Source organism: Anomaloglossus baeobatrachus, chromosome 6 (assembly GCF_048569485.1).
Source record: "Anomaloglossus baeobatrachus isolate aAnoBae1 chromosome 6, aAnoBae1.hap1, whole genome shotgun sequence".
NCBI classification, from domain to species: domain Eukaryota; kingdom Metazoa; phylum Chordata; class Amphibia; order Anura; family Aromobatidae; genus Anomaloglossus; species Anomaloglossus baeobatrachus.
The window spans coordinates 140088297-140114708 of record NC_134358.1 but is presented as its reverse complement, the minus strand read 5'-3'; the positions used below and the strand labels follow the sequence as shown (position 1 = coordinate 140114708).

At 46.2% G+C, this 26412-nt stretch overlaps 1 protein-coding gene across 2 annotated transcripts in view; it reads right to left on the bottom strand.

Moving 5' to 3' along the window:
* Positions 1 to 26412, bottom strand: part of RB1CC1 (RB1 inducible coiled-coil 1) — a 261745-nt gene that overhangs the window by 112606 nt on the left and 122727 nt on the right. For both annotated transcript variants that reach the window (XM_075353273.1, XM_075353274.1), the window contains exons 10-14: positions 24201 to 24282; positions 21869 to 21930; positions 19502 to 19605; positions 9349 to 9475; positions 7244 to 9159 (exon numbers count right to left, since the gene is read on the bottom strand). In XM_075353273.1, the coding sequence (XP_075209388.1) occupies positions 7244 to 9159; positions 9349 to 9475; positions 19502 to 19605; positions 21869 to 21930; positions 24201 to 24282 (2291 nt within the window). The remainder of the gene's footprint in view (positions 1 to 7243; positions 9160 to 9348; positions 9476 to 19501; positions 19606 to 21868; positions 21931 to 24200; positions 24283 to 26412) is intronic.

The window sequence follows — 26412 nt, the reverse complement described above, 5'->3', positions numbered from 1 at the left end:
TGGGATTTTTTTTGCTCTTGGACTTTCCTTTTTTTTCTTCCCCGTGTTCCAAGAACCATAACTATTTTAATTTTCAGTCTACAAAGCTACCGTATTTTTCGGACTATAAGACGCACCGGACTATAAGACGCACCCTGGTTTTAGAGGAGGAAAATAGGAAAATAAAACTTTAAGCAAAACATGTGGTCATGACACACTGTTATGGGGCGAAGATCTGCTGCTGACACTGTTATGGGGGTAATGTCCCCAAATTCTCTACTAAGGTACCCCATCCTGGTAATGATCCTCCTGCCGTGTATATGATCCTGCTATAAACCCCCATCCTGCTCATATACTCCCATCCTGTTCATATACCCCCATCCTATTGATATACCCCCCTATCCATCCTGCTCATATACCCTCCATCCATCCTGCTCATATACCCCCATCCTGCTCATATACCCCCATCCTGTTCATATACCCCCATCCTGTTCATATACCCCCATCCTGTTCATATACCCCCATCCTGGTATATGGCCTGTATCCTATAGCACAGAGAAAAAAAATAAACGTTTATACTCACCTTTTCCTCACTCCCTACTGCACCGATCATCTTCCTCTCTGCGCCGCTGACCTGTGTGTGTGGAGCCATCCCCCTGCAGCATCGCAATATCTTCCTGTCTGTGCCGATCAGCTGATCAGCACAGATCAGCTGACCGGTACAGACAGGAAGACATCACGTGCTGCAGGGGGACGGCTCCACACACGGGGACGGGGGAGTACACTGATTCACTGCACCCCGCGCAGATGACAACGCGCGGGGGGCAGTGAATACAGACGCACATGATCACTCCAAGCTGTAATTGCCAGGGGTGATCATGCGGAACGGCTCTTTACTATGCGCAGGTCCCCGCTTGTCCTCCCGCCCACCTGTCAGTGTCTTCTGCGCTGAGAGATGGGCGGGAGAATGAGCGTGCATATGTAATGAGCGGGCCCACGTTGTCACAGCAGGCTGCTACAGCCTGCTCGTGCCCCCGATGACCCGCTCCACCGCAGCATCCTCATTCCCGGCCGCAGCCCTATAGTCAGACCATAAGACGCACCCCCAACTTTCCCCCAGCATTTGGGGGGAAAAAGGGAATTTTGTTTACTTACCGTAAATTCCTTTTCTTCTTGCTCCTATTGGGAGACCCAGACAATTGGGTGTATAGCTTCTGCCTCCGGAGGCCACACAAAGTATTACACTTTTAAAAAAGTGTAACCCCTCCCCTCTGCCTATACACCCTTCCGTTGATCACGGGCTCCTCAGTTTTGGTGCAAAAGCAGGAAGGAGAAAACTTATAAATTGGTCTAGGGTAAATTCAATCCGAAGGCTGTTTGGAGAACTGAAGACCATGAACCATAAGAACAAATCAACATCAACAACATGTGTACACAAAAGAACAACCAGCCCGAAGGGCACAGGGGTGGGTGCTGGGTCTCCCAATAGGAGCTAGAAGAAAAGGAATTTACGGTAAGTAAACAAAATTCCCTTTTTCTTTGTCGCTCCATTGGGAGACCCAGACAATTGGGACGTCCAAGAGCAGTCCCTGGGTGGGTAAAAGAATACCTCAATAAAGGGAGCCGAAAACGGCCCCCTCTTACAGGTGGGCAACCGCCGCCTGGAGGACTCGCCTACCTAGACTGGCGTCTGCCGAAGCATAGGCATGCACTTGATAGTCCTTCGTGAAAGTGTGCAGACTAGACCACGTAGCTGCCTGACACACCTGCTGAGCAGTCGCCCGGTGCCGCAAAGCCCAGGACGCACCTACGGCTCTGGTAGAATGGGCTTTCAACCCTGAAGGAAGTGGAAGCCCAGAAGAACGGTAGGCCTCGAGAATCGGTTCCTTGATCCACCGAGCCAAGGTTGACTTGGAGGCCTGAGAGCCCTTACGCTGGCCAGCGACAAGGACAAAAAGCGTGTCTGAACGGCGCAGGGGCGCAGTGCGAGACACGTAGAACCGGAGTGCTCTCACTAGATCCAAAGAGTGCAAATCCTTTTCACACTGGTGAATTGGATTAGGGCAAAAGGAAGGCAAGGACATATCCTGATTTAGATGAAAAGGGGATACCACCTTAGGGAGAAATTCCGGGACAGGACGCAGAACCACCTTATCCTGGTGAAAAACCAGGAAGGGGGCTTTGCATGACAGCGCTGCAAGCTCAGACACTCTCCGAAGTGATGTGACCGCCACCAGGAAGGCCACCTTCTGAGAAAGACGGGAGAGAGAGACATCCCGCAGCGGCTCAAAAGGCGGCTTTTGAAGAGCCGTCAGAAGGATTTCGGGAAATTGATGATCCACCCGAACTACTGGAGAGTCGCCAGAGTGACGGTAAGACTTCGTTGACACGCCACCCGAGAAGGGGCCCTGACTAGGAGATCGTCCAAGTATGGGATCACCGAGTGGCCCTGAGAGTGCAGGACCGCCATGACGGATGCCATGACTTTGGTGAAGACCCATGGGGCTGTCGCCAGGCCGAAGTGCAATGCGACGAACTGGAGGTGTTCGTCCCCGATGGCGAAACGCAGGAAACGATGTTCGGGTGCGATCGGCACATGGCGATAAGCATCCTTGATGTCGATCGATGCTAGGAAGTCTCCTTGTGACATCGAGGCGATGACCGAGCGGAGAGATTCCATCCGAAACAGTCTGGTTCTCACATGTCTGTTGAGCAGCTTGAGGTCCAGAACGGGACGGAATGACCCGTCCTTTTTTGGCACCACGAACAAGTTGGAGTAAAATCCGCGACCACGTTCCTGAAGGGGAACGGGAATCACAACTCCTTCCATCTTTAGAGCGTCCACCGCCTGAAACAGTGCGTCTGCCTGTGCGGGGGGTGGGGAGGTTCTGAAAAAACGAGCCGTAGGTCGAGAGCTGAACTCTATCCTGTAACCATGAGACAGGCGTCGCCAAAGCGGGAGAGCCTGCCACCGACCGAGGATGTGGCTAGATGAGGCCGAGAGTCATGAGGAGGCCGTCTTGGAGGCAGTGCCTCCTGCGGCCTTTTGGGGGCGTGACTTGGACCGCCACGCATAGGAGTTCCTCTGGCCTTTCTCCGGCCGGTTGGACGAAGAGGATTGGGGCTTGGCGGAGGGACGAAAGGACCGAAACCTCGATTGGATTTTTCTCTGCTGAGGTCTCTTAGGTTTGGACTGGGGTAAGGAGGAGTCCTTTCCCGAGAATTCCTTAATAATCTCATCCAACCGTTTGCCAAACAAACGTTCGCCAGAAAAAGGCAAACCAGTTAAGAACCTTTTGGAAGCAGAGTCTGCTTTCCATTCGCGCAGCCACATGGCCCTGCGGACTGCCACGGAGTTAGCGGATGCTACAGCCGTACGGCTAGCAGAGTCCAGGACGGCGTTCATGGCGTAGGACGAAAATGCTGATGCCTGAGAGGTCAAGGAAGACACATGCGGAGCAGAATTCCGCGTGACAGCATTAATCTCAGTCAGACATGCCGAGATTGCTTGGAGAGCCCACAAAGCCGCAAAGCCCGGGGCAAAAGACGCGCCCGTGGCCTCAAATAGACTTCACCAAGAGCTCTATCTGTCTGTCAGTGGCATCCTTCAGGGATGAGCCATCGGCAACAGACACAACGGACCTAGCAGCCAATCTAGAGACTGGCGGATCCACCTTGGGTGAGTGTGCCCAGCCCTTAACGACTTCAGGTGGAAAGGGATAACGCGTGTCAGAGTGCCTTTTAGCAAAACGCTTGTCCGGGACCGCTCTGGGGTTCTGGACAGCGTCCCTGAAATTAGAGTGATCAAAGAACGTATTGCACGTACGTTTGGGGAATCGAAATTGGTGTTTCTCCTGCTGAGAAGCAGACTCCTCTACAGGTGGAGGCGGGGGAGAAAGATCCAACACCTGGTTGATGGACGAAATAAGATCATTTACTAAGGCGTCCCCCTCAGGGGTATCAAGGTTGAGGGCGAAGTCAGGGTCAGAGCCCTGAGCTCCCACGTCCGCCTCGTCATCCTGAGAGTCCTCCAGCTGAGATCCAGAGCAGCGTGAGGAAGCCAGGGAAGAGTCCCAGCGAGGCCGCTTAGCCGGTCTGGGACTGCGATCCGGGCAGGAGTCCTCCGCCTGGGACCTAGGGGCTATCCTGGGAGCGCGCTGCGGCGCGGACCGAGAAGGCCCTGGAGGAGACAAACTAACAGGGGCCGGGGCCTGTGAAGAGCCCGGTCTGGACTGCAATGCCTCAAGGAGCTTAGATGACCATTTGTCCATAGACTGTGCAATGGATTGAGAAAGTGACAGAGAGTTTCTCAGCGAAAGAGGCCAATGACGGTGACTCTGTCCCTGCAGCCTGCTCAGGAGGAGCAGGGGGATCTACATGAGCCGAGGGGCCCACAAGTGCCCTGGGCTCCGGCTGAGCAAGCGTGTCAGGAGTCGAGCATTGATCACAGTGAGGGTAGGTGGATCCCGCCGGCAACATAGCCCCACAAGAGGTACAGGCTGCGAAAAAAACCTGTGCCTTAGGGGCTTTGCTCCTTGTGGATGACATGCTGAAAGCAATAAGTGTCCCTTAGGAGAGCGACCACTGAGGGTATATGGGAAAGGGTTAAACAGCCGTTCCGAATATATATAGATATATATATATATCACGGCACCCTAGGGGAACCAGCACCGGGTGACCGGTGTGGCTTACCAACCACTGGTGTCCTCCAGATTCCCTGTCGTGGGTCCCCCGGAGCTGTAGAGCTGTGCAGCTGCAGCATACACCGGCAGAATGCCAAACATGGCCGCCGGAGCTCTCAAGGGGGGAGTGGAGCCATGGGCGGCGCCGGCAAAAGGCGGGAATCTGGAGGCCTCATAGTCGTCCATGAGAGGGAAGGGGAGACATGCAAAGATGCTCCAGCCCTCTGTCGGTAATCCCGCTCTTACCCCTGACAAGCAGGCCCGGGGGCGGGATTTGTTGCGACTAGGCCGCGATGAAGCCGGGGACTAAATTTAAGGCCGTGCCCGACAAGCAGGCACGGCCGGCGCGGAAGTCCGATGAAAAAACAACGGACGGCGCTACTGGGGAGAAAGGCGACCTCTCTCCCCGTACCGTCCCCCCATGGGGACACAGAGTACCTTAAAGTGCAGGGCCTGGTCCCTGGGGATGAAAACGCTCCGACCCAGCAGGTTGCACCAGGGGCTGCGGATGGAGCACGGTCTCAGCAGGTGAATGACCGGTGAGGCTCCCACTTCTCCCAGAGCCGCATAAAGGGTTGGTGAAGGAGACGGCATGTGGCTCCAACCTTTGTACCCGCAATGGGTACCTCAACCTTAACAACACCGCCGACATAGTGGGGTGAGAAGGGAGCATGCCGGGGACCCCATAGGGGACCTCTTTTCTTCCATCCGTCATACTATGTATGAGAAATCTTTTTTTTTTTTCTCTATGAGTGGATGTGTGCCTCCTTCCACACAAAGCATAAAACAAAACTGAGGAGCCCGTGATCCACGGGAGGGTGTATAGGCAGAGGGGAGGGGTTACACTTTTTTAAAAGTGTAATACTTTGTGTGGCCTCCGGAGGCAGAAGCTATACACCCAATTGTCTGGGTCTCCCAATGGAGCGACAAAGAAAAGTGTGTCTTATGGTCCGAAAAATACGGTAAATGAAAACTTGTTTGTCTTTGCTAAACGAGTCGTAGTTTTAGATGACACCATTTCTTTATTGCAGAATGCACTGACTTACAAAAAACTGAAAATGTGCTGAAAGTCTGGAAAAAAAAACGCAGTTCTGGAAATTTTGGGGGTGGTGGGGTAGTTGTTTTTACTGTGATCACTATTCCACCATGCGGTAAAAATGATCTGGCAACCGGACTGTCCAGTTCCAAACGAATAAAGCAATACAGAGATTTTTTTTGTTATTTTAGTGGTAAAAAAAAAAAAAAAATTAAAAAGTGATGACATTGTGCCCCTTTAATCTAATCTGCTCTTTGAGGGCTTGTTTTTTATTGTGCTGAGCTGATGTGTTTATTTATATCTTATGAGGACTTGATGGATTTTTAATCCATATTTTTTTTTTTTTTTTTTACAAAAAGCAGCATCTTGTGTGTTTTGATTATTTTTTTCTTTTGGATAATTTTACATATTTTTTGACTGGACTATTTTTGGTAAAGGTGATATCGAATTTGTTTACTTTTTAATTTCTTTATCGTTCATGAGGGAAGAGGGGGGGGGGCAATTTAACTTTTGACTTGTTATTTAGTCTTCTTAGCAAGCTCTATTGCAGTTAAAGGCAAATGCCGACTATGCAACATAGACAGCATCGCCCTGATATAAACAAGTCTCAGCTCCTGAGCCAGCTTCATACATTCCTTAAAGACCTATGATTCGAAAGTAGGTCTCAGCTTGTTTCAAAGTTACGCTAAAGGGCAGGGGCAGATTTTTTTGGCCTGAGTGCGATCTGACAAGGCATCAGAGTGCTATCGGATCAATGTTAGCCCATGGGTCCGTTCACAAGTCAGATTTTTTCCTTATTGTCCGTTTGAGGATAAAAAAAATTGGGTGCATGTCCATGTTTGATCGGATATTTGTATCACACTTGGCCATTCAAGTCAGTGAGTGCGTGGTAAACATTGCGCTGCACTAGCATGACTTCTGAGGGCAGTCCGATTTCCGTGGACTCACAGAATAGAGAAATTTTGTTCTCCATCTTCTCCTCAGTGTGCTAAGATTTACTCATCCAAGAGAATCGGATTACACCATGCTGACATTTAGATCAAACTGGGATCAGAGTTTGATCAGCATCATGTGCATAATCGGCCCGATTCAAGAGGATGAGAGAGTCTACGGCCGTCTGACCCTGCCCTAAAGTCAGTGGTTCAATGAATGGGTCCCACAAAGTTATTTTCAATGTTTCCTCTCCTTATTTCAAAGGATTCTTACAAAAATTCAAAGTAAAATCTGTTACTTGTCAAGAGCTGTCAAAAACCTGGCAAAGCTTCAGAAGAAAATAGTTGAATATATAAACTAGCCAAAAAATGGCAAAATGGTAACGCCTCACGTAAAATATAAAATACTGCTCTGGTGGCATAATTCCACAGCTTTGTTCCTCAAAAGCAGACCATTCATCAAAAACCAGCCCAGATACATGAGCTATTTGTGGCCACATTTTAAAAACATATATTATGTAAATGGAAAAGGTTTTGCAACTTACTGGACACCCAGAAAATAATTTCAAATAATCTTTTCTTGTACCAAGGAAAGACATGCAAATCCCTTTTACCTTTTGCTTAACTCCTGCTCAAGGGACTGAATTTTTTCTAAAAGTTCACTTTGAAAAGTTTGTCTGTGCACGTCAGCATCTGTAAGGGTGAGGTGTGCACATTCTCCTTTATCAGACGGGGCCTTCTGTGCGAGTGATTCCCTTTCGAGCTTCTGTGTGGACAACATTTGATCTCGCTCTTCCTCTAGTTTCTGAATAGATGATTCGTAGACGTCTTTCTGCTCTTTTAAAGACCTCTCGTGGTCTTCAGTTTGCTTTTCAAATGCTTTTAAGCTATTATCCAGTTGGCTTCGGAGGACACTTATCTCTTCCTGGAGCCTACACTCCATTTCTCGAGCTTTTTGATGGACAGATGTTAAATGGCTAATGTCTTTTTGTAATGAGCTGGTTTCTGCTTCTTGCCTGTCTAAAAGTTCTGAAATACTCTGATTTTTTTCAGTGGTCATTAGTGTTTTGAGTTGGGCAAATCCTAGCTCATGTTCTTCTTTCTGACTTTGCATCAGGCTCTTCAGGTTTCCAATTTCCTTCTGAAGGGCTTCGGTCTTCTCATCCAGTTGACATTGTAAGTCATCCTGCTGTTGAATTTTACTTTCCTCCAGGACTAACTTCATTTCGTCTACTTCTCCTTCTTTAAATGCCAATTCCATCTCCAATTTACATCGAATGTCTGTGAGTTCTGAAAATCTACAGCTTAAATCTTGGAACTGTGAGTCCTTCTCCTGAGCAGTGGCTGCGGACGATTCCTGCAACTGGTCAATCTCCCGTTTATTTTCATTCCTTATCTTTTCTATATTACACTTATGTTCCATTTTTACATTTTCCAGATCTTCTGCATGCCTGAGCTTTAAATTTCCTTCCAACTCTTTTAAATGTGTTTGCTCTAAAATGAGTAATTCCTCCTTTATTAGACGAAGCTTTTCTTCATTTTCAGCGTGAAGCTTCTTAAACTCCTTGAGCGCCTCTTCCCGAGACTGTTTTAGCTTCTGAATTTCGCACGTCTGCTCCCTCATGGCACTTTCAAGACGGATAACTTTTTCATCTTTTTCGCTCTGTAAACAAAGAAAGGTTTCATTTTCCCTTCGAACTGCAGCAAATTCATTATCTCGACCCTGCAAATCATCCTTTAGGCCTGCAATGTCAAGTTTTAACTGGGCAATGGTTTCCTCATTCACTTTGTGGTCTTGCTTTGATATGTGGAGCCGTTTCTCGTAGGATTCTTGTAGACGCTGCAATTCCTCTAAATGCCTCGCTTTTAAGGGGTTTTCAAGAGAAACCTTGGAGCGTTCAATCATATTTAGAATCTCATCCGAAACAGTTTTAATAGCATTGGCAAATTCACTCTGCTCCCTTTGTACATGTTTCCTCAAATGGCAGAGATCCTCTCTGAAATTTCTCAAGTTAGTTTGCGATTCATGGGCTACCATCTTACATTTCTCCAGACAAATTTTCAAAGAAGCGTTTTCCGCACTGTCGTCTTTAGCTTTGCTTTTTGTATCCTGCATACGTCTGTTGTCGATTGCATTTATAACAGAAGAATACAGAGACTCCACCATCATTTCTGGACTCTGCGTATCGCTGATATTGGGGGAGACAGGATTCTCCTCTATCACAAACTCATTAACCGCAGACATAAAATCAGACTCCGGACTGTCCGCTAACGAGTCCAAATCTAATGAACCCTGTTTAATAGCCTGTTCAATATTTGGATGGGGAATTGTTTCAAAGTCAAACGTATGAGCGTCAATGCTGTCTGGAGACAGTTCTTCTAAAGGTCCTGGAATGGCAACAGAAGGACAAATGGGACCCTGAAGACTGAGGGATGGAGGAGACTTGGATGAGGTAGTAGTTGTAATTTCGGTTGCATTCTCAATCCTCGGTGTCGTTACAGATTGGGGGGAGAGCTGGCCATTAGATGCCTAAAAATGAAAAGAAGAAATATGAGATAAGTCAGTTTGTCAGAAAATCAATATTATTGGTTAAGTTAAATAAAAAAAAAACAAACGATTGTGATGTTACATAAATTGCAATTATCCAGCCAAAGTATTTAATAAGCTGCAGAACAAATGTTTCTTTTGGCAGTCGCACAATTTAAAGAAATGTTTTACCTTTTGTTCATTTAACAGATCTGTAATGGTCTGTGACATTTCATCCAAACTTTGTGCAGCTTTTACCAAGTTATGTAGAGCGCGTACATGCTGGTGTAGAGGCTCGAAATCACAAAGTAAGGGAACCCTAAAGGGAGAAAAGGCAAATGTCAACTGCTTAAAAAGTAGGAAAATGAAGAATACAAAGTAAGAGAGAGAATGAAGAGCAGAGGAGCACATAGGAGAATTCCAGGAATCCGGTCACCTTTAATGACCACTGGACTTCCCGAGAAGGGAGGTGGCCGTTTTGACATTAGACTTGAGTATTCTGAAGTCTAGGCAGCCTGCCACTTTTTTAACCTTTGCCTTGTTTAGTAGTACCATTTGTCCTCTCTGAACTCATAAACTGGAACATATGTAAAATTTACATGTAAATAAGCAACAGATTAGTAATAGTCAGTAGATAAGCATGTATAAGTAGTTCTAAATCCTCCTGCACCCAGTGTATGGTCCTGCTCTGTGTCTAATGTTCTAGAGTTGCCGAAAGCCCACTGCACCCTTACAAGAAGCGACATCCAATATCTTAAACACTTTTTTTTTTTAAACTAAATTAAAAGAGGCCAGATTTTGCATTTATCTTATTCCTACTGCCTGTCAGTGCGTGTTTTTATTTTTAAATCCACCATTCGCTTTCAGAGATCCGGCCCTTTTAATTTAATGCGAAGTTTTATAGCTTTCACTAATGGAGCATTGTTCAGAGGGTAATAACGCCGACTAATAAGAGATGACTAAAGACACGCCCCTGAGGATCCCATGAGCCATGCCGCCTTGTAAAGACCATAAATGTCATCACTAAATAGAAAGCCCCACAATTTCAGAACAGAAGCACAGATTTACTTTCCCTTACTTTAATGTCCTATAGATAGGTGGCAGTCTGGATTCTGAGACTCCAACCCGATCACTAAAAAATATACTCTGAAGCACATAGCTCAGCAGACAGACAATGCGCAGTGTACAGACTCAATGACTGTCAATGAGCTCGGAGAACACTCTGTGCACATGCTCATGAAGGACTGGACTCAAGGCTCATTCCTGCTGAAAAGTGCATTTTGTAACAATTTTTTTTGTTTTAGCGATCAATGGGGGTCTCAGGAACTAGACCATCAGTGATCTGAAAGACATGTAAAAAAGGAAAAATACATTAGAACCCCCCCCCCAAAAAAAAACTACGTAATATTTAAAGGAAAGCTGTCAGCAATTTTTTTTCTATGTAATCTGAGAGCACCATAATGTAGGAGCAGAGACCCTGACTAAAGAGATGTGTCACTTAGTGAGCTATGTTTTGCGGTTTCAATACAAGCAGTGTTTTATTAGCAGGAGATTATCACTACAGGACAATCTGGCCTGTGCAGGGAAGTCCAACCACTTCCTCAGCACTGATTAGCAGCTCTCAGTCACTATACATTGTACAAAACAGTTAAGAACAACAGGATCTAATCAGGGAATAACAGCAGGCAGGTGTAAGTGGTGTACATCACAAGAACTCATGTACGGGAATTCAGTATGCTACAGTATGCACAATTTATAGTATTTCCATGGGAATAGATGAAATCTGAGCTGATGTATTGCCAGAAAGGATCCAGGATTTCTGAGTCAACTCAATTGCTTCCTCAGGACAACCACATGTGGTTATCCTGAAGAAGTCAGACTGACTCAGAAACGCGTTGACAAACCACTGTTCATGTATTCCATCCTGGATCCTTTCTGGTAACCGGCAGCGCAGAGGTCATCCATTCCCATGGAAATACAATACACTGTACACAGAAAGGTGTGGTGTTGGCGGGGATATACACAGAGCTCTGCTACTGTGACCATCATAACTACTGCACCCAGTATACTAAGTGATAAGTCACTGGAATCGGGGTCTCTGTCCCTATCTCATGGTGCGGTCAGAAAAATCTGCTGACAAATTCCCTTTAAAGTTATTATGGCATATAAAAGATGCCCCGATATACAAAAAGTCTGGTCTCCGTGACATATCCTCTTTAAATGCCACTTTTCTGTTTTATAGAGAATAGAAAACTCCAATGGTCCCCAAGGGCTTCTGCTTGATGAAACTATTAAAGTTGAAAAAGAGAGCTGTATAACCATGCAAACCATAAATCCTTCTCATCTTGGGATTCATCTTGTTTTGCGCAATGTTTTCAATGCCAGACATCCTATGTGCGGCTTTTGAATGCAACCATAATTTAATAAGATTTATTTTGATCCAGGTCACCACCTGCTTTGCTCTCATGACTCACCGCTGCAGCGATATGAAATGTCAAAAGCAATGGGAGCAAGAAAAATGGACTTTACAGCTTTTTGGTTTCTTTTTTTTTTTTCAAAAAGCAACATGAAATATAAATTTAGAAATTTCATTCGATACGTAATTCCTGTTAGTTTAGTCCTTTAGTTTTCTAAAGTATGTGATAATAAGACGTAACTACTTAGGGGTAATTAAATCAGAAAAAAGACCAGCAACAATTGGGAAATTGGAGAAGGATGCATATGGATAGTGACTAAAATATAAGTGGACAAACGGAGAAAACAGTGGACTGACAATGATCCCATAAAAATACCCTTAAAAAGTAGCAGATATCAAAGCAGCACTCCAGCGGGTTTTCTTTTTTTAACCTCTGGAGTGCTGCATTAACTTAGGATAGGTCAAGGTCTGATCCGCCAGGGTCCGATACCCCACCGATCAGCTGTTGTTGGTGCCAATGACAGAAGCAGGCAAGCGGAAATGCTCAGTCCCGGAGCTGGCCCGTCAACTGATAGTGATTGCGGATGGCTACTTCACATATGCCTACTATTCAAATCAATAGGTGCAGTAGCTGGCCACGGCCACTCTCATAAGACGGAAGACGGAGCAGTTCTGCTTGCCTGCTTCTGCCGTCAGCACAGACAGCAGCTAATTGGCTGGGGTGACAAACCCTGATTCATCAGACATTCATGACCTATTCTAAGGATAGGCCATCAATGTTGAAGTAGTGGACAACCTCTTTAACTCTAAAGGGCGCTTTACACGCAGCGACATCGCTAGTGATGTCACTCGTGAAAGCACCCGCCCCCGTCGTTTGTGCGTCACGAGCAAATCGCTGCCCGTGGCGCACAATATCGCTAGGACCCGTCACACATACTTACCTTCCTAGCGACGTCGCTGTGGCCGGCAAACCGCCTCTTTTCTAAGGGGGCGGTTCGTGCGGCGTCACACAGCAGGTGTCCAATAGAGGCGGAGAACAGCCGCATGAAAGTCACTCCCACCTCGTTGCCAGAGAACACAGGAACGGTGTTGTTCGTCGTTCCTGGGGTGTCGCACATAGCAATGTGTGCTGCCTCAGGAATGACGAACAACCTGCGTCCAGCACCAGCAACGACATTTGGGAAATGGACGACATGTCAACAATCAACGATTTGGTGAGTATTTTGCATCGTTAGCGGTCACTCGTACGTGTCACACGCAACTATGTCGCTAACGAGGCCGGATGTGCGTCACGAAGTCCGTGACCCCAACGACATCTCGTTAGCGATGTCGGTGCGTGTAACGGGGCCTTAAGTCCCCTGACCCTTGTCTTACACTCACCCTCGATTTGTTATCCACACTGCTCCCATTGGTCTTCTCCAGTTTGTAACTTGCTGGCTGTTCCATGGAACGCACCAAAGGTGACAACTCAATGCAAATCTATTAGAGCCTCTCTTGTATTGAGAGCTTGACACACAACGTCCGACTCCCAGACAGTCAGAAGTTGCAGTCACAAGATGGCGCTGTGTGACTGCAGAGACAGCGAAAAAAAGTAAAGGTGCCGGAGAGTGCGTATAAGAGTAGAGGCAGGGACCTTAGGTAAAAAGCACCACTGCAGAGGTAAAGAAGGGAATTTTGTTTACTTACCGTAAATTCCTTTTCTTCTAGCTCCTATTGGGAGACCCAGACAATTGGGTGTATAGCTTCTGCCTCCGGAGGCCACACAAAGCATTACACTTAAAAGTGTAAACCCCTCCCCTCTGCCTATACACCCCCCCGTGCATCACGGGCTCCTCAGTTTTGGTGCAAAAGCAGGAAGGAGGAAACTTATAAATTGGTCTAAGGTAAATTCAATCCGAAGGATGTTCGGAGAACTTAAACCATGAACCAAAGAACAATTCAACATGAACAACATGTGTACACAAAAGAACAACAGCCCGAAGGGAACAGGGGCGGGTGCTGGGTCTCCCAATAGGAGCTAGAAGAAAAGGAATTTACGGTAAGTAAACAAAATTCCCTTCTTCTTTGTCGCTCCATTGGGAGACCCAGACAATTGGGACGTCCAAAAGCAGTCCCTGGGTGGGTAAAAGAATACCTCGGTAATAGAGCCGTAACACGGCCCCTTCCTACAGGTGGGCAACCGCCGCCTGAAGGACTCGCCTACCTAGGCTGGCATCTGCCGAAGCGTAGGTATGCACCTGATAGTGTTTCGTGAAAGTGTGCAGACTCGACCAGGTAGCCGCCTGACACACCTGCTGAGCCGTAGCCTGGTGCCGCAATGCCCAGGACGCACCCACGGCTCTGGTAGAATGGGCTTTCAGTCCTGAAGGAACCGGAAGCCCAGAAGAACGGTAGGCTTCAAGAATTGGTTCCTTGATCCACCGAGCCAAGGTTGACTTGGAAGCCTGCGACCCTTTACGCTGGCCAGCGACAAGGACAAAGAGCGCATCCGAGCGGCGCAGGGGCGCCGTACGAGAAATGTAGAGCCGGAGTGCTCTCACAAGATCTAACAAGTGCAAATCCTTTTCACATTGGTGAACTGGATGAGGGCAAAAAGAAGGTAAGGAGATATCCTGATTGAGATGAAAAGGGGATACCACCTTAGGGAGAAATTCCGGAACCGGACGCAGAACCACCTTGTCCTGGTGAAACACCAGGAAGGGGGCTTTGCATGACAGTGCAGCTAGCTCAGACACTCTGCGAAGTGATGTGACTGCCACTAGGAAGACCACCTTCTGCGAGAGGCGAGAAAGAGAAATATCTCTCATTGGCTCGAAAGGTGGTTTCTGAAGAGCCGTTAGCACCCTGTTCAGATCCCAGGGTTCTAGCGGGCGCTTGTAAGGGGGGACTATGTGGCAAACCCCCTGCAGGAACGTGCGTACCTGCGGAAGCCTGGCTAGACGCTTTTGAAAAAACACAGAGAGCGCCGAGACTTGTCCCTTAAGAGAGCCGAGAGACAACCCCTTTTCCATTCCGGATTGAAGGAAGGACAGAAAAGTGGGCAAGGCAAATGGCCAGGGAATAAAACCCTGATCAGAGCACCAGGATAAGAAGATCCTCCACGTCCTGTGGTAGATCTTGGCTGACGTTGGTTTCCTGGCCTGTCTCATAGTGGCAATGACCTCTTGAGATAACCCTGAAGACGCTAGGATCCAGGACTCAATGGCCACACAGTCAGGTTGAGGGCCTCAGAATTCAGGTGGAAAAATGGCCCTTGAGACAGCAAGTCTGGTCGGTCTGGTAGTGCCCACGGTTGACCCACCGTGAGATGCCACAGATCCGGGTACCACGACCTCCTCGGCCAGTCTGGGGCGATGAGGATGGCGCGGCGGCAGTCGGACCTGATCTTGCGTAACACTCTGGGCAGCAGTGCCAGAGGAGGAAAAACATAGGGCAGTCGAAACTGCGACCAATCCTGAACTAATGCGTCTGCCGCCAGAGCTCTGTGATCTTGAGACCGTGCCATGAATGCCGAGACCTTGTTGTTGTGCCGGGACGCCATTAGGTCGACGTCCGGCTTCCCCCAGCGGCAACAAATCTCTTGAAACACGTCCGGGTGAAGAGACCATTCCCCTGCGTCCATGCCCTGGCGACTGAGAAAGTCTGCTTCCCAGTTTTCTATGCCCGGGATGTGAACTGCGGAGATGGTGGATGCTGTGGCTTCCACCCACAGCAGAATCCGCCGAACTTCCTGGAAGGCTTGGCGACTGCGTGTGCCGCCTTGGTGGTTGATGTATGCCACCGCCGTGGCGTTGTCCGACTGAATTCGGATCTGCCTGCCTTCCAGCCACGGATGGAACGCCTTTAGGGCTAGATACACTGCCCTTATCTCCAGAACATTGATCTGAAGGGAGGACTCTGTCGGAGTCCAGGTTCCCTGAGCCCTGTGGTGGAGGAAGACCGCTCCCCACCCTGACAGACTCGCGTCCGTCGTGACCACAGCCCAGGATGGGGGCAGAAACGATTTCCCCTTCGACAAGGAAGTGGGAAGAAGCCACCACTGAAGGGAGGCCTTGGCTGCCCGAGAAAGGGAGACGTTCCAGGAGAGATTGCACCCCTGTCCGTAGTGAACGCTGTTTGTCCAGCGGAAGTTTCACTATCGCTGGGAGAGTATGAAACTCCATCCCGAGATATGTCAGCGATTGGGTCGGTGTCAGTTTTGACTTTGGGAAATTGATGATCCACCCGAACCTCTGGAGAGTCTCCAGAGCAATGTTCAGGCTGTGTTGGCATGCCACCCGAGAGGGGGCCTTGACAAGAAGATCGTCCAAGTAAGGGATCACAGAGTGTCCCTGAGAGTGTAGGACTGCTACCACTGTTGCCATGACCTTGGTGAAGACCCGTGGGGCTGTTGCCAGGCCGAAAGGCAGTGCCACGAACTGAAGGTGTTCGTCCCCGATGGCGAAACGCAGGAAGCGCTGATGCTCTGGTGCAATCGGCACGTGGAGATAAGCATCCCTGATGTCGATTGAGGCTAGGAAGTCTCCTTGGGACATCGAGGCGATGACAGGGCGGAGAGATTCCATCCGGAACCGCCTGGTTTTCACGTGTCTGTTGAGCAGTTTGAGGTCCAGAACGGGACGGAAAGATCCGTCCTTTTTTGGTACCACAAACAAGTTGGAGTAAAAACCGTGACCCCATTGCTGAAGGGGAACAGGGATAACCACTCCTTCTGCCTTCAGAGTGTTCACCGCCTGAAGAAGAGCATCGGCTCGCTCGGGGGGCGGAGATGTTCTGAAGAAACGAATCGGAGGACGAGAACTGAACTCTATCCTGTAACCGTGAGACAGAATGTCTCTCACCCATCGGTCTTGGACATGTGGGAACCAGGCGTCGCAAAAGCGGGAGAGCCTGCCACCGACCAAGGATGCGGTTTGGGGAGTCCGCAAGTCATGAGGAGGCCGCTTTGGGAGCGGTTCCTCCGGCGGTCTTTTTAGGACGTGACTTAGACCGCCATGAATCAGAGTTCCTCTGACCCTTTTGAGGCCTGTTGGACGAGGAGAATTGAGACCTGCCTGAGGGCTGAAAGGACCGAAACCTCGATTGTACCTTCCGTTGTTGAGGTCTGTTAGGTTTGGACTGGGGTAAGGACGAGTCCTTACCCTTGGATTGTTTAATGATTTCATCCAATTGCTCGCCAAACAGGCGGTCGCCAGAAAATGGCAAACCGGTTAAAAACTTTTTGGAAGCAGAGTCTGCCTTCCATTCACGTAGCCACATGGTCCTGCGGACTGCCACTGAATTGGCGGATGCTACCGCTGTACGGCTCGCAGAGTCCAGTACAGCATTCATGGCGTAGGACGCAAACGCCGACGCCTGAGAGGTTAAGGACTCGACCTGCGGAGTAGCGGCCCGTGTGACTGCATTAATCTCAGACTGACAAGCTGAGATAGCTTGGAGTGCCCATACGGCTGCAAATGCCGGAGCAAAGGACGCGCCGATAGCCTCATAGATGGATTTCATCAGGAGCTCTATCTGCCTGTCAGTGGAATCCTTGAGTGATGCACCATCTGCCACTGCAACTATGGATCTGGCCGCCAGTCTAGAGACTGGAGGATCCACCTTGGGACACTGAGCCCAACCCTTGACTACGTCAGGGGGGAAGGGATAACGTGTGTCATTAAGGCGCTTAGTAAAGCGCTTATCCGGAAAAGCTCGGTGTTTCTGGACTGCATCTTTGAAGTCGGAGTGATCAAGAAACGCACTCCGTGTACGTTTGGGAAACCTAAAATGAAATTTCTCCTGCTGAGAAGCTGACTCCTCACTCGGAGGGGCTGGAGGAGAAAGATCTAACACCTGATTGATGGACGCTATAAGGTCGTTTACTATGGCGTCCCCTTCAGGCGTATCAAGGTTGAGCGCGGCGTCAGGATCGGAGCCCTGATCTGCCACATCCGCTTCATCTTCCAGAGAGTCCTCATGCTGAGACCCTGAACAGTGTGATGAAGTCGAGGGAAGCTCCCAGCGAGCCCGCTTAGTCAGTCTGGGACTGCGGTCCGTGTCGGAGTCCTCCCCGTGGGACCTATGAGTCGACCCAGGAGCACTTTGCTGCTCCGACCGAGGGGGGCCTGGGGGCAATGAATCAACAGTGCCCGGGGCCTGTGTTACAGGTCTGGACTGCAAAGCTTCTAGTATCTTAGCAGACCATCTATCCATAGACTCAGAAAGTTTGTCAGCTAATACTGCAAACTCTGTCCCTGTCACCTGGACAGTGGAGGCCGGTGGTTCCACCTGGGCCGGGGGTCCCACCAGCGGCTGAGACTCCGGCTGAGTGAGTGTCACAGGGGCCGAGCATTGCACACAATGAGGGTAGGTGGAACATGCAGGTAGCATTGCCGCACATGAGGTACAGGTTGCAAAGTAAGCCTGTGCCTTGGCACCCTTGCTTTTTGCGGACGACATGCTGTTGTCTCCTCTTAGAGCAATCAGTGAGGGTATATAGCCAAAAGCTAATAGTGCGGCCGTACAGAGTAAATGCATACAATATAAGCATATAAATATACACTTCGGCACCCAGGGGGGCCAGCCCTAGTAACAGGTGCGGCTTACCGACCGCCCTCAGCGGTTGTTTGACCACCAGATTCCCTGCCTGGGCCTCCCAAAGCTGTGGAGCTCGGTGTTGTCTCCCCTTTGAAGTTCTCCAGCGTTAGACGTGCTGATAGGAATGGCTGCCAGCGTTCTGAGAGGAGGAGGGAGCCGTGGGCGTGCCTCAGAAAGTGCGGGAATCTGGTGCCCCACGGTGTTCAGTGAGGGGGGAGGAGGATACAAAGTATGCTCCAGCCCTCAGCGCTGACGTCTAGTGCAGCGTCCCGCCCTTACCCCTGACTGGCAGGCCCGGGGGCGGGAGAATGCGGTACTAGGCCGCAAAAGCCGGGGACTAAAGTTATAAGCGCGGCCGGCAAACAAGCGCGGTCAGCGCGGTAGTCCCGGCGCACAAACACACCCAGCAGCTGCTGCAGTGTCCATTACACAGGCGCTCTATGCGCCGTCCCCAAGGGGACACAGAGTACCTCATAGGAGCAGGGCCTGTCCCTGACGATACCCGGCCTCCTGTCCAGCAGATTTCCCCAGGGGCTGCGGAGGGAGCACGGTCCCAGTGCATGGTGACCGGTTAGGATCCCACTTCACCCAGAGCCCCTAAGGGATGGGGAAGGAAAACAGCATGTGGGCTCCAGCCTCTGTAACCGCAATGGGCACCTCAACCTTAACAGCACCGCCGACCAGAGTGGGGTGAGAAGGGAGCATGCCGGGGTCCCTTATGGGCCCACTTTTCTTCCATCCGATATAGTCAGCAGCTGCTGCTGACTAAAATGTGGAGCTTGCGTGGATGTGTGCCTCCTTCAACACAAAGCAATAAAACTGAAAAGCCCGTGATGCACGGGGGGGTGTATAGGCAGAGGGGAGGGGTTTACACTTTTAAGTGTAATGCTTTGTGTGGCCTCCGGAGGCAGAAGCTATACACCCAATTGTCTGGGTCTCCCAATGGAGCGACAAAGAAAACAAAAAATGCTGGAGTGGTGCTTTGAAGAGGAGCAATAGCTACAATTTCATTTTACCATAACTCTGTAGTAATTGTGAAAAAATGCTTTACTATATATCTTATGAGATAAAAGTGACATCTTTATTTCCAGCGGCCTGTTGATCGGCTCTCCCATGCCTGCATGTTTTGCAAACGTCGCAAAACTTTTTCAGTTCCTCAAAAGTTAATCTAACACTGTACAATGTAAGCAGGGCGGAGAGGTTATGGCTGCCCGAGAAAGTTCTTGCAGTGAAAGAAGAGACGAAGAAGAAAGTGAAGGAGGGGACATCTTATCGCCTGTGTCCATCAATAACATCTGTTAGGAAGAGACCACCTATTCAGCATTTATAGAGGGAGAGACAAAGACATACCTGAGGAAAAGTTGGACTTCTGGAGGACAGAGTGACTGTAAAAACTGCAGGTCATTCAAGGAGATATCGGGAAGCTCGCTGTCAAACCTTCTTGGCTTTCGTGTCTAAATTGCACAGGTACAATTTTAATGAAATCATACAAAAAAAAAAAAAGTTATAGCTTGTACAAATATACTTTTAAGATGCACACGCAATGGATTATAAGCTTAAAATATCCCAAATTCAATTAAAAAAAAACAAAAAAAAACAAACAAACCTAGAACATAACAGTTTACACTTTTCCTTCCAGAAAATTACAGAATTATGGTCATGTTTAAACTTTTCAAAGAGTGGAATAAAACAGGGACATAGTGCGGCTAGCCGGACACCCAATATGCTGCATAGTCATGGCGAGCCATTAGCCGCACCCTAACTAAGGCTATGTTCACACGCGGCATCTTTTTTGTCAGTGCATCTTGAGTACATCTTAAAATGCACCAAAAACGCATTGCGGCAAAAACACATAAATAATGCGTTTTTACCGCGTTTTTACCAATGCGTTTTTTGAAGTCAAATCTATTGATTGGAAGGGCTCAAAAACGCTGGAAAAATGAAAAAAGAATTAACATACTGCATCTTCAAAAACGCAGCCAACAAAAGATGTCGTGTAAACAGCAAAATCAAAATCTCAGACTTTGCTGGGAGAAGGAAACGCATGCATTTTGGTGCATCTTTATGACCTCAAAAACGCAGCAAAAGATGCCCTGTGTGAACTTAATTTCATCAAAAAAGTGCCCATACAAATACTATTTCCCCATCAAGGATAAGCTTCAATTAGAACATTACACACAATGTCTGATTGGTATATTCAGAACAATGAAGCTATAGAAACTAAGAAATAAAATATGAATTTTTATTCAATTATAATTAAAAATTGTTACAAATATAAAATTTCAATAAGAATTCCACCTAAATACAACAGAGACATGAATGTGAGTCAACAAGCAAAATAAAGGATTATTTTCACAATAAATAATTTTTTTCCTTGTAAAAATATAAATATATGCAGACAGAAAAATATATCCTTTATATATAAAACAGTGATTATTAAATATTGGCACTAATGCACATAAATACTCAGGGGCAAAATTCATATAAATAGCATGGGGTAATTATTATTGCAAGAATATATATTTATATATAAAAGAATCAAAGTTTATTTGCAAATTGCATTATCTTGACTATGTATAAATATTTTAAAAAACCAAGTATATCAAACTGTGTGAACTTAGCCTAAATTAACTAATAGCATGTGGCCCTATTGATAATTCTTATGGAAATTAATGGTCATACTAAAGAAATAACGATAGTGAAAGTACTCCAGCTCGTCTGTGGAAGCCACCGGCATGCAAGAATAAAACGCTCTGAAACGTGGAAAGTCTTTGAAGAGAAAAAGGGATCCAGCTTCTGGAAAATGGTAAAACAATTGTTTGAAACCTTAGTCCATTAAAACGACGGATTTTACCAATAGATAACACTATAATATGAGGAGCCAGGGTGCCCAGGAATTGGCAACGCGTTTCAAAAGCTGACTGCGTTGTCTTTGAGGCTTGACAAAGAACGCAGTCAGTGTTCAAAACATGTTACCGATTTCTAGGCTCCCTGGCTCCACATATTATAGTGTTATGTATTGGAGAAATCCATGGTTTTAATGGACTAAGGTTTCAAACAATTGTTTTACCATTTTCCAGAAGCTGGATCTCTTTTTCTCTTCACACACTAAAGAAATATCTCCTAACGTTATATAATAAACATGACATCTATACGTTGTATAAAAAAATGCCATAATTGAAGATTTTGGAGCAAGAGATTTCAAAATAACTTGTCAATGATCTATGAAAGTTGTCACTTTGAACTACATCAAAATATCAAATCATTGATTTCTCTATTGTGATAAATAACTTAGGACACATTCAGACGTCATTTTTTCTATCTGTATGTATGTATGTAGGCACACGTCCTATCCTGATCCGTATCACAAGAACAAACTTGCTTGTGAAAGTCTACGGATTTGTGGAAAGAAAACAATTGGACACTGCTTCAACGTAATCTCCAAAGCACTTGGGAATAAGTTTGTTGGGTTGTTTTGTTTTGTTTTTTTTAAATAATCAATAATGTCTGAACAAGCCCTTAGTTTTGGGATTCAACACAAAACAATTCCATAAGGGCAGTGGGACATATCCTAAATTGGCCTTTTTGGACACATTAAATCAGCAGTGTAAGCGTACAGAGCCCGCTTAGGAAAAACTGTTACATATATTCTTTCTACAATTCAAGAGAATCATAATGCCAGACAAAAAAGAAATGGAGCCATCTCATTATACATACACAGAAAGATGAAGGCCAAGAGTCAAGTCCTCGAAAGAGACGATTTCTTAAATAAGATTTCCCTAGTTGAAAAAAAATAAAATTAGTCTTTAGATGCAACAGTGCAACACAAAGATAAGAAATACATATTAAGGAGCTTGAAAGTTTCAATTCATAACCAGAGGCCTTACACCCTCAATACCTACATCAGTGTTGGAGTGGTGCCAAGTCCCCTGCCCCTAGCCTAATACTCATTGATTGTCATCTTGTGACTGGCCGGAAGTCAGAAGTTACGTCACAAGCTCCTAATACAGATCTATGAGAAACAAAATTCTCAACATTGAAACCAAAAAAGGTTCGCCGGGAAGTGGCCTCATTAAGCCAACACCTCCGGCAGCACTACTCATTTAGACATTAGACTAAAGAGGAGGACATAGAGTATATGTGCAAACATAGAAAATTATTTATTGAAAAACCACAATAGAGGACAATATAAAAACAGATAAAATATCACCAGAATGAATCATCTGGGGGGTACAACATTACATAATGGTGGCACAACAGATTCTCAGAAAAAATCATCATATAATACAAAATACCCAAAATACAAAAAAATCAATTCTAAAATTGGATATTGTGAGGGTATCAGGATAAATAGTTTTTTTTGTATTTTGGGTATTTTGTATGATATGATAATTTTTTCTGAGAATCTGTTGTGCCACCATTATGTAATGTTGTACCCCCCAGATGATTCATTCTGGTGATGTTTTATCTGTTTTTATATTGTCCTCTATTGTGGTTTTTCAATAAATAATTTTCTAATGTTCTATACTCTATGTCCTCCTCTTTAGTCTAGAATCTATGAGAGCCAGAACAAGGTTCTCATAGACTTTTATTAAGTTGTGACATCCATTGTGAAACACTGGAACAGCCGGTAGGCCACAAATCACAGGAGACCAACTGTAGCAGCAATAATAGGAGAAGCTGCCGAACGGTGACTATATGGGATCAGGGGACTTGGATTTAAAGCACCATTCCAGAGGTACAAAAAAAACCACCAAAAAAACAAATGCTGGATTGGTGCTTTAAGTTATCATCATTAATTGGCAGAGTTTTAAGTTGTTAGTTTTTTTTTTGCAGTGGGAAAGGGGAAAAAAAGCTTTACATTTTCTTATAAAAAAAGAATGACAGTTTCTATAAGACTCGAAGTAGAAGGAGCAGCGGTAGTTACCTGGTTTTCACATCAATAGCTGAAAAGTCTTTGGCCAGTAACAGTGAAGATATACAAGGACCTATCTGTGGGACTACATGTCCCAGCTGTACAGTGTTATTCCTAACTTTCATAAATCGTGGGTAGCTTAGGCCGGTTTACCGGATCCGGCGCTCTCCCGTACAGACAATACAGTACAGTGACAGCGCTGTAACTTCCGGGTCACATGCGCCGGTCACATGACAGCATGTGACCGGCGCTTGTTGCGCTGTCACTGTAGTGTAGTCACTGTATGGGAGAGCGTCGGATCCGGCAAACCGGCGAAAAGCCGGATGTGTGAAACCGGCCTTAAAGGGAACCAGTCATGTAAAAAAATGTTCTTAACCTGCAGATGTACCGCTGAATGTTGCAATGAGAGCCCCGCTGCCGGAAGGAAATGATCTTTATTCCTCCTGGCAGTGGGCCTCTCAGTGAGGTCAGCATGCTACCAACCTGCAGATCTACCCCTTGTCGGCAGGTTAAGAGCAATTTTTCAATGACTGGTTCTCTTGAAAATATGGGGAGCAGCAGAATCTGAGCGTCCTGATGCTCTGCTGCCTATATCATTAGTGAAGCACTGGCGTTTCAGGAGGATGTAGCAGTTTACAAGAGTCACAGGCCGGTCATGACCCATTACACTGTCTGCCGGAGAAAACATTGATCATACTGGGAACTATGCGGTGGAAGAGTAGGGAGCAGTGTAGGATGTATGGTGGTGGTGGGCTTAGGCTGCATCGGGGACGGGGTGGAGGCGGGGGGAAGGAGGTGAGGGGATTTGTATCCCTCTATATACCAAGGGAAACATTATAGCATTCTGCCAAATATTAGGTCAGGAGTTCTTCCAACATATACCGCTGACAGACGTCTCAAAACGTGATGTGAACAGTCTACTGTTATCTTTTCCTCTGCTTTCCATCAGAATATTGTCCTACACAGAAGAAACTCTCCAGAGTCCTTAAAAGTCTGTAAATGGGGGAAATGTAAGAATATAACACATTTCTGCTGTACGTGATCTTAGCACACCATTGTTGTGGTCTCTGGATCCCATATTACTGATGCAGCCGAGAGTGCAGCCTAAAAATCATTACATAAACAAAGACTTACTAAAGATTTTCCCAAAAGTTTCCCTTTTTGCCTTCTCGTTTTCATAAAGAGATTTTCCATCTTTTACTAAGGCATTAGCCCACTGCAATGGAAGAAAAGGTAAAGTTAAAAAAAATACATAGTAATAATGAAATAAACTGAAAATTATTCTGAACATACAGCTCACTGAGCGCGTCACAGCAGGAACCCGGCCAACAGACTAATGCTACTAATATACCACAAAGCTTTGGTTTGGTTTTTTTTTTTTTACTTTTCGGTAATGGAGTTCCCCCTCCCCCATGATGAACTATAGTTTTATGACAATGGCAGCTTTTTCTGGACATCTGCAGGGATGCCTCTGGTAGTCACTTGGTTTCTGCATCTATACCATATTCATCAGAGACTAAGCCTGTCAATGTAATGTATTTTTAATTTCACAACCTATGTTTTAAAAAGAGAAAAAAAAATAAATACTATATATATATATTGTATATTTATTTCCATGTAGTGAAATTAGATGAATAGTGAAATAGAATTAAAAAAAAAATTATATATATATATATATATATATATATATATATAATCTCTATAGAGATATAGATCTGATTATAGATATAGATAATAGCAATGTAAATGTGTAGTGAAGTAAAAGACAATATAAATTGCGTGTGTATACACTGTGTGTGTGTATATATGTGCGTGTGTGTATATGTGTGTGTATATATGTGTGTGTGTGTATATATGTGTGTGTGTGTGTGTATGTGTGTATATATATATATATATATATATATATATATATATATATATATATATATATATATATATATATATATATATATATATATATATATATATATATATATACATATACACACACACACACACATATACACACACACACATATATACACACACACAGTGTATACACACACAATTTATATTGTCTTTTACTTCACTACACATTTACATTGCTATTATCTATATCTATAATCAGATCTATATCTCTATAGAGATTATATAATATATATATATATATATATATATATATATATATATATATATATATATATATTCTATATTTTTTTATTTTTATCTTATTTCATAAGAAGGGAATTTTGTTACTTACCGTAAATTCCTTTTCTTCTAGCTCTTATTGGGAGACCCAGACGATTGGGGTATAGCTACTGCCCTCTGGAGGCCACACAAAGCACTACATCAAAAGTGCAAGGCCCCTCCCCCTCTGGCTATACCCCCCCGTGGTATCACGGGTTCTCCAGTTTTAGTGCCAAAGCAAGAAGGAGGAAGCCAATAACTGGTTTAAACAAATTAACTCCGAATAACATCGGAGAACTGAAAAAACCGTTCAACATGAACAACATGTGTACCCGCAAACAACAAAAAAACATCCCGAAGGACAACAGGGCGGGTGCTGGGTCTCCCAATAAGAGCTAGAAGAAAAGGAATTTACGGTAAGTAACAAAATTCCCTTCTTCTTCAGCGCTCTATTGGGAGACCCAGACGATTGGGACGTCCAAAAGCTGTCCCTGGGTGGGTAAAGAAATACCTCATGTTAGAGCTGCAAAACAGCCCTCCCCTACAGGGGTGTCACTGCCGCCTGCAGGACTCTTCTACCTAAGCTGGCATCCGCCGAAGCATAGGTATGCACCTGATAATGCTTGGTGAAAGTGTGCAGACTGGACCAGGTAGCTGCCTGGCACACCTGTTGAGCCGAAGCCTGGTGACGAAATGCCCAGGACGCACCCACGGCTCTGGTTGAGTGGGCTTTTAGCCCTGAAGGAACCGGAAGCCCCGCAGAACGGTAGGCCTCTAGAATTGGTTCTTTGATCCATCGAGCCAGGGTGGCTTTAGAAGCCTGCAACCCCTTGCGCGGACCAGCGACAAGGACAAAAAGTGCATCGGCACGGCGCATGGGCGCCGTTCGGGAAATGTAGATTCTGAGTGCTCTCACCAGATCTAGCAAACGTAAGTCCTTTTCATACCGGTGAACCGGATGAGGACAAAAAGAAGGCAAGGATATATCCTGATTAAGATGAAAAGAGGATACGACCTTAGGGAGAAACTCCGGAATAGGGCGCAGCACTACCTTGTCCTGGTGGAACACCAGGAAGGGAGCCTTGGATGACAGAGCTGCCAGCTCAGACACTCGCCGAAGCGAAGTGATCGCAACAAGAAACGCCACTTTCTGTGACAGCCGAGAAAAGGAAACTTCCTT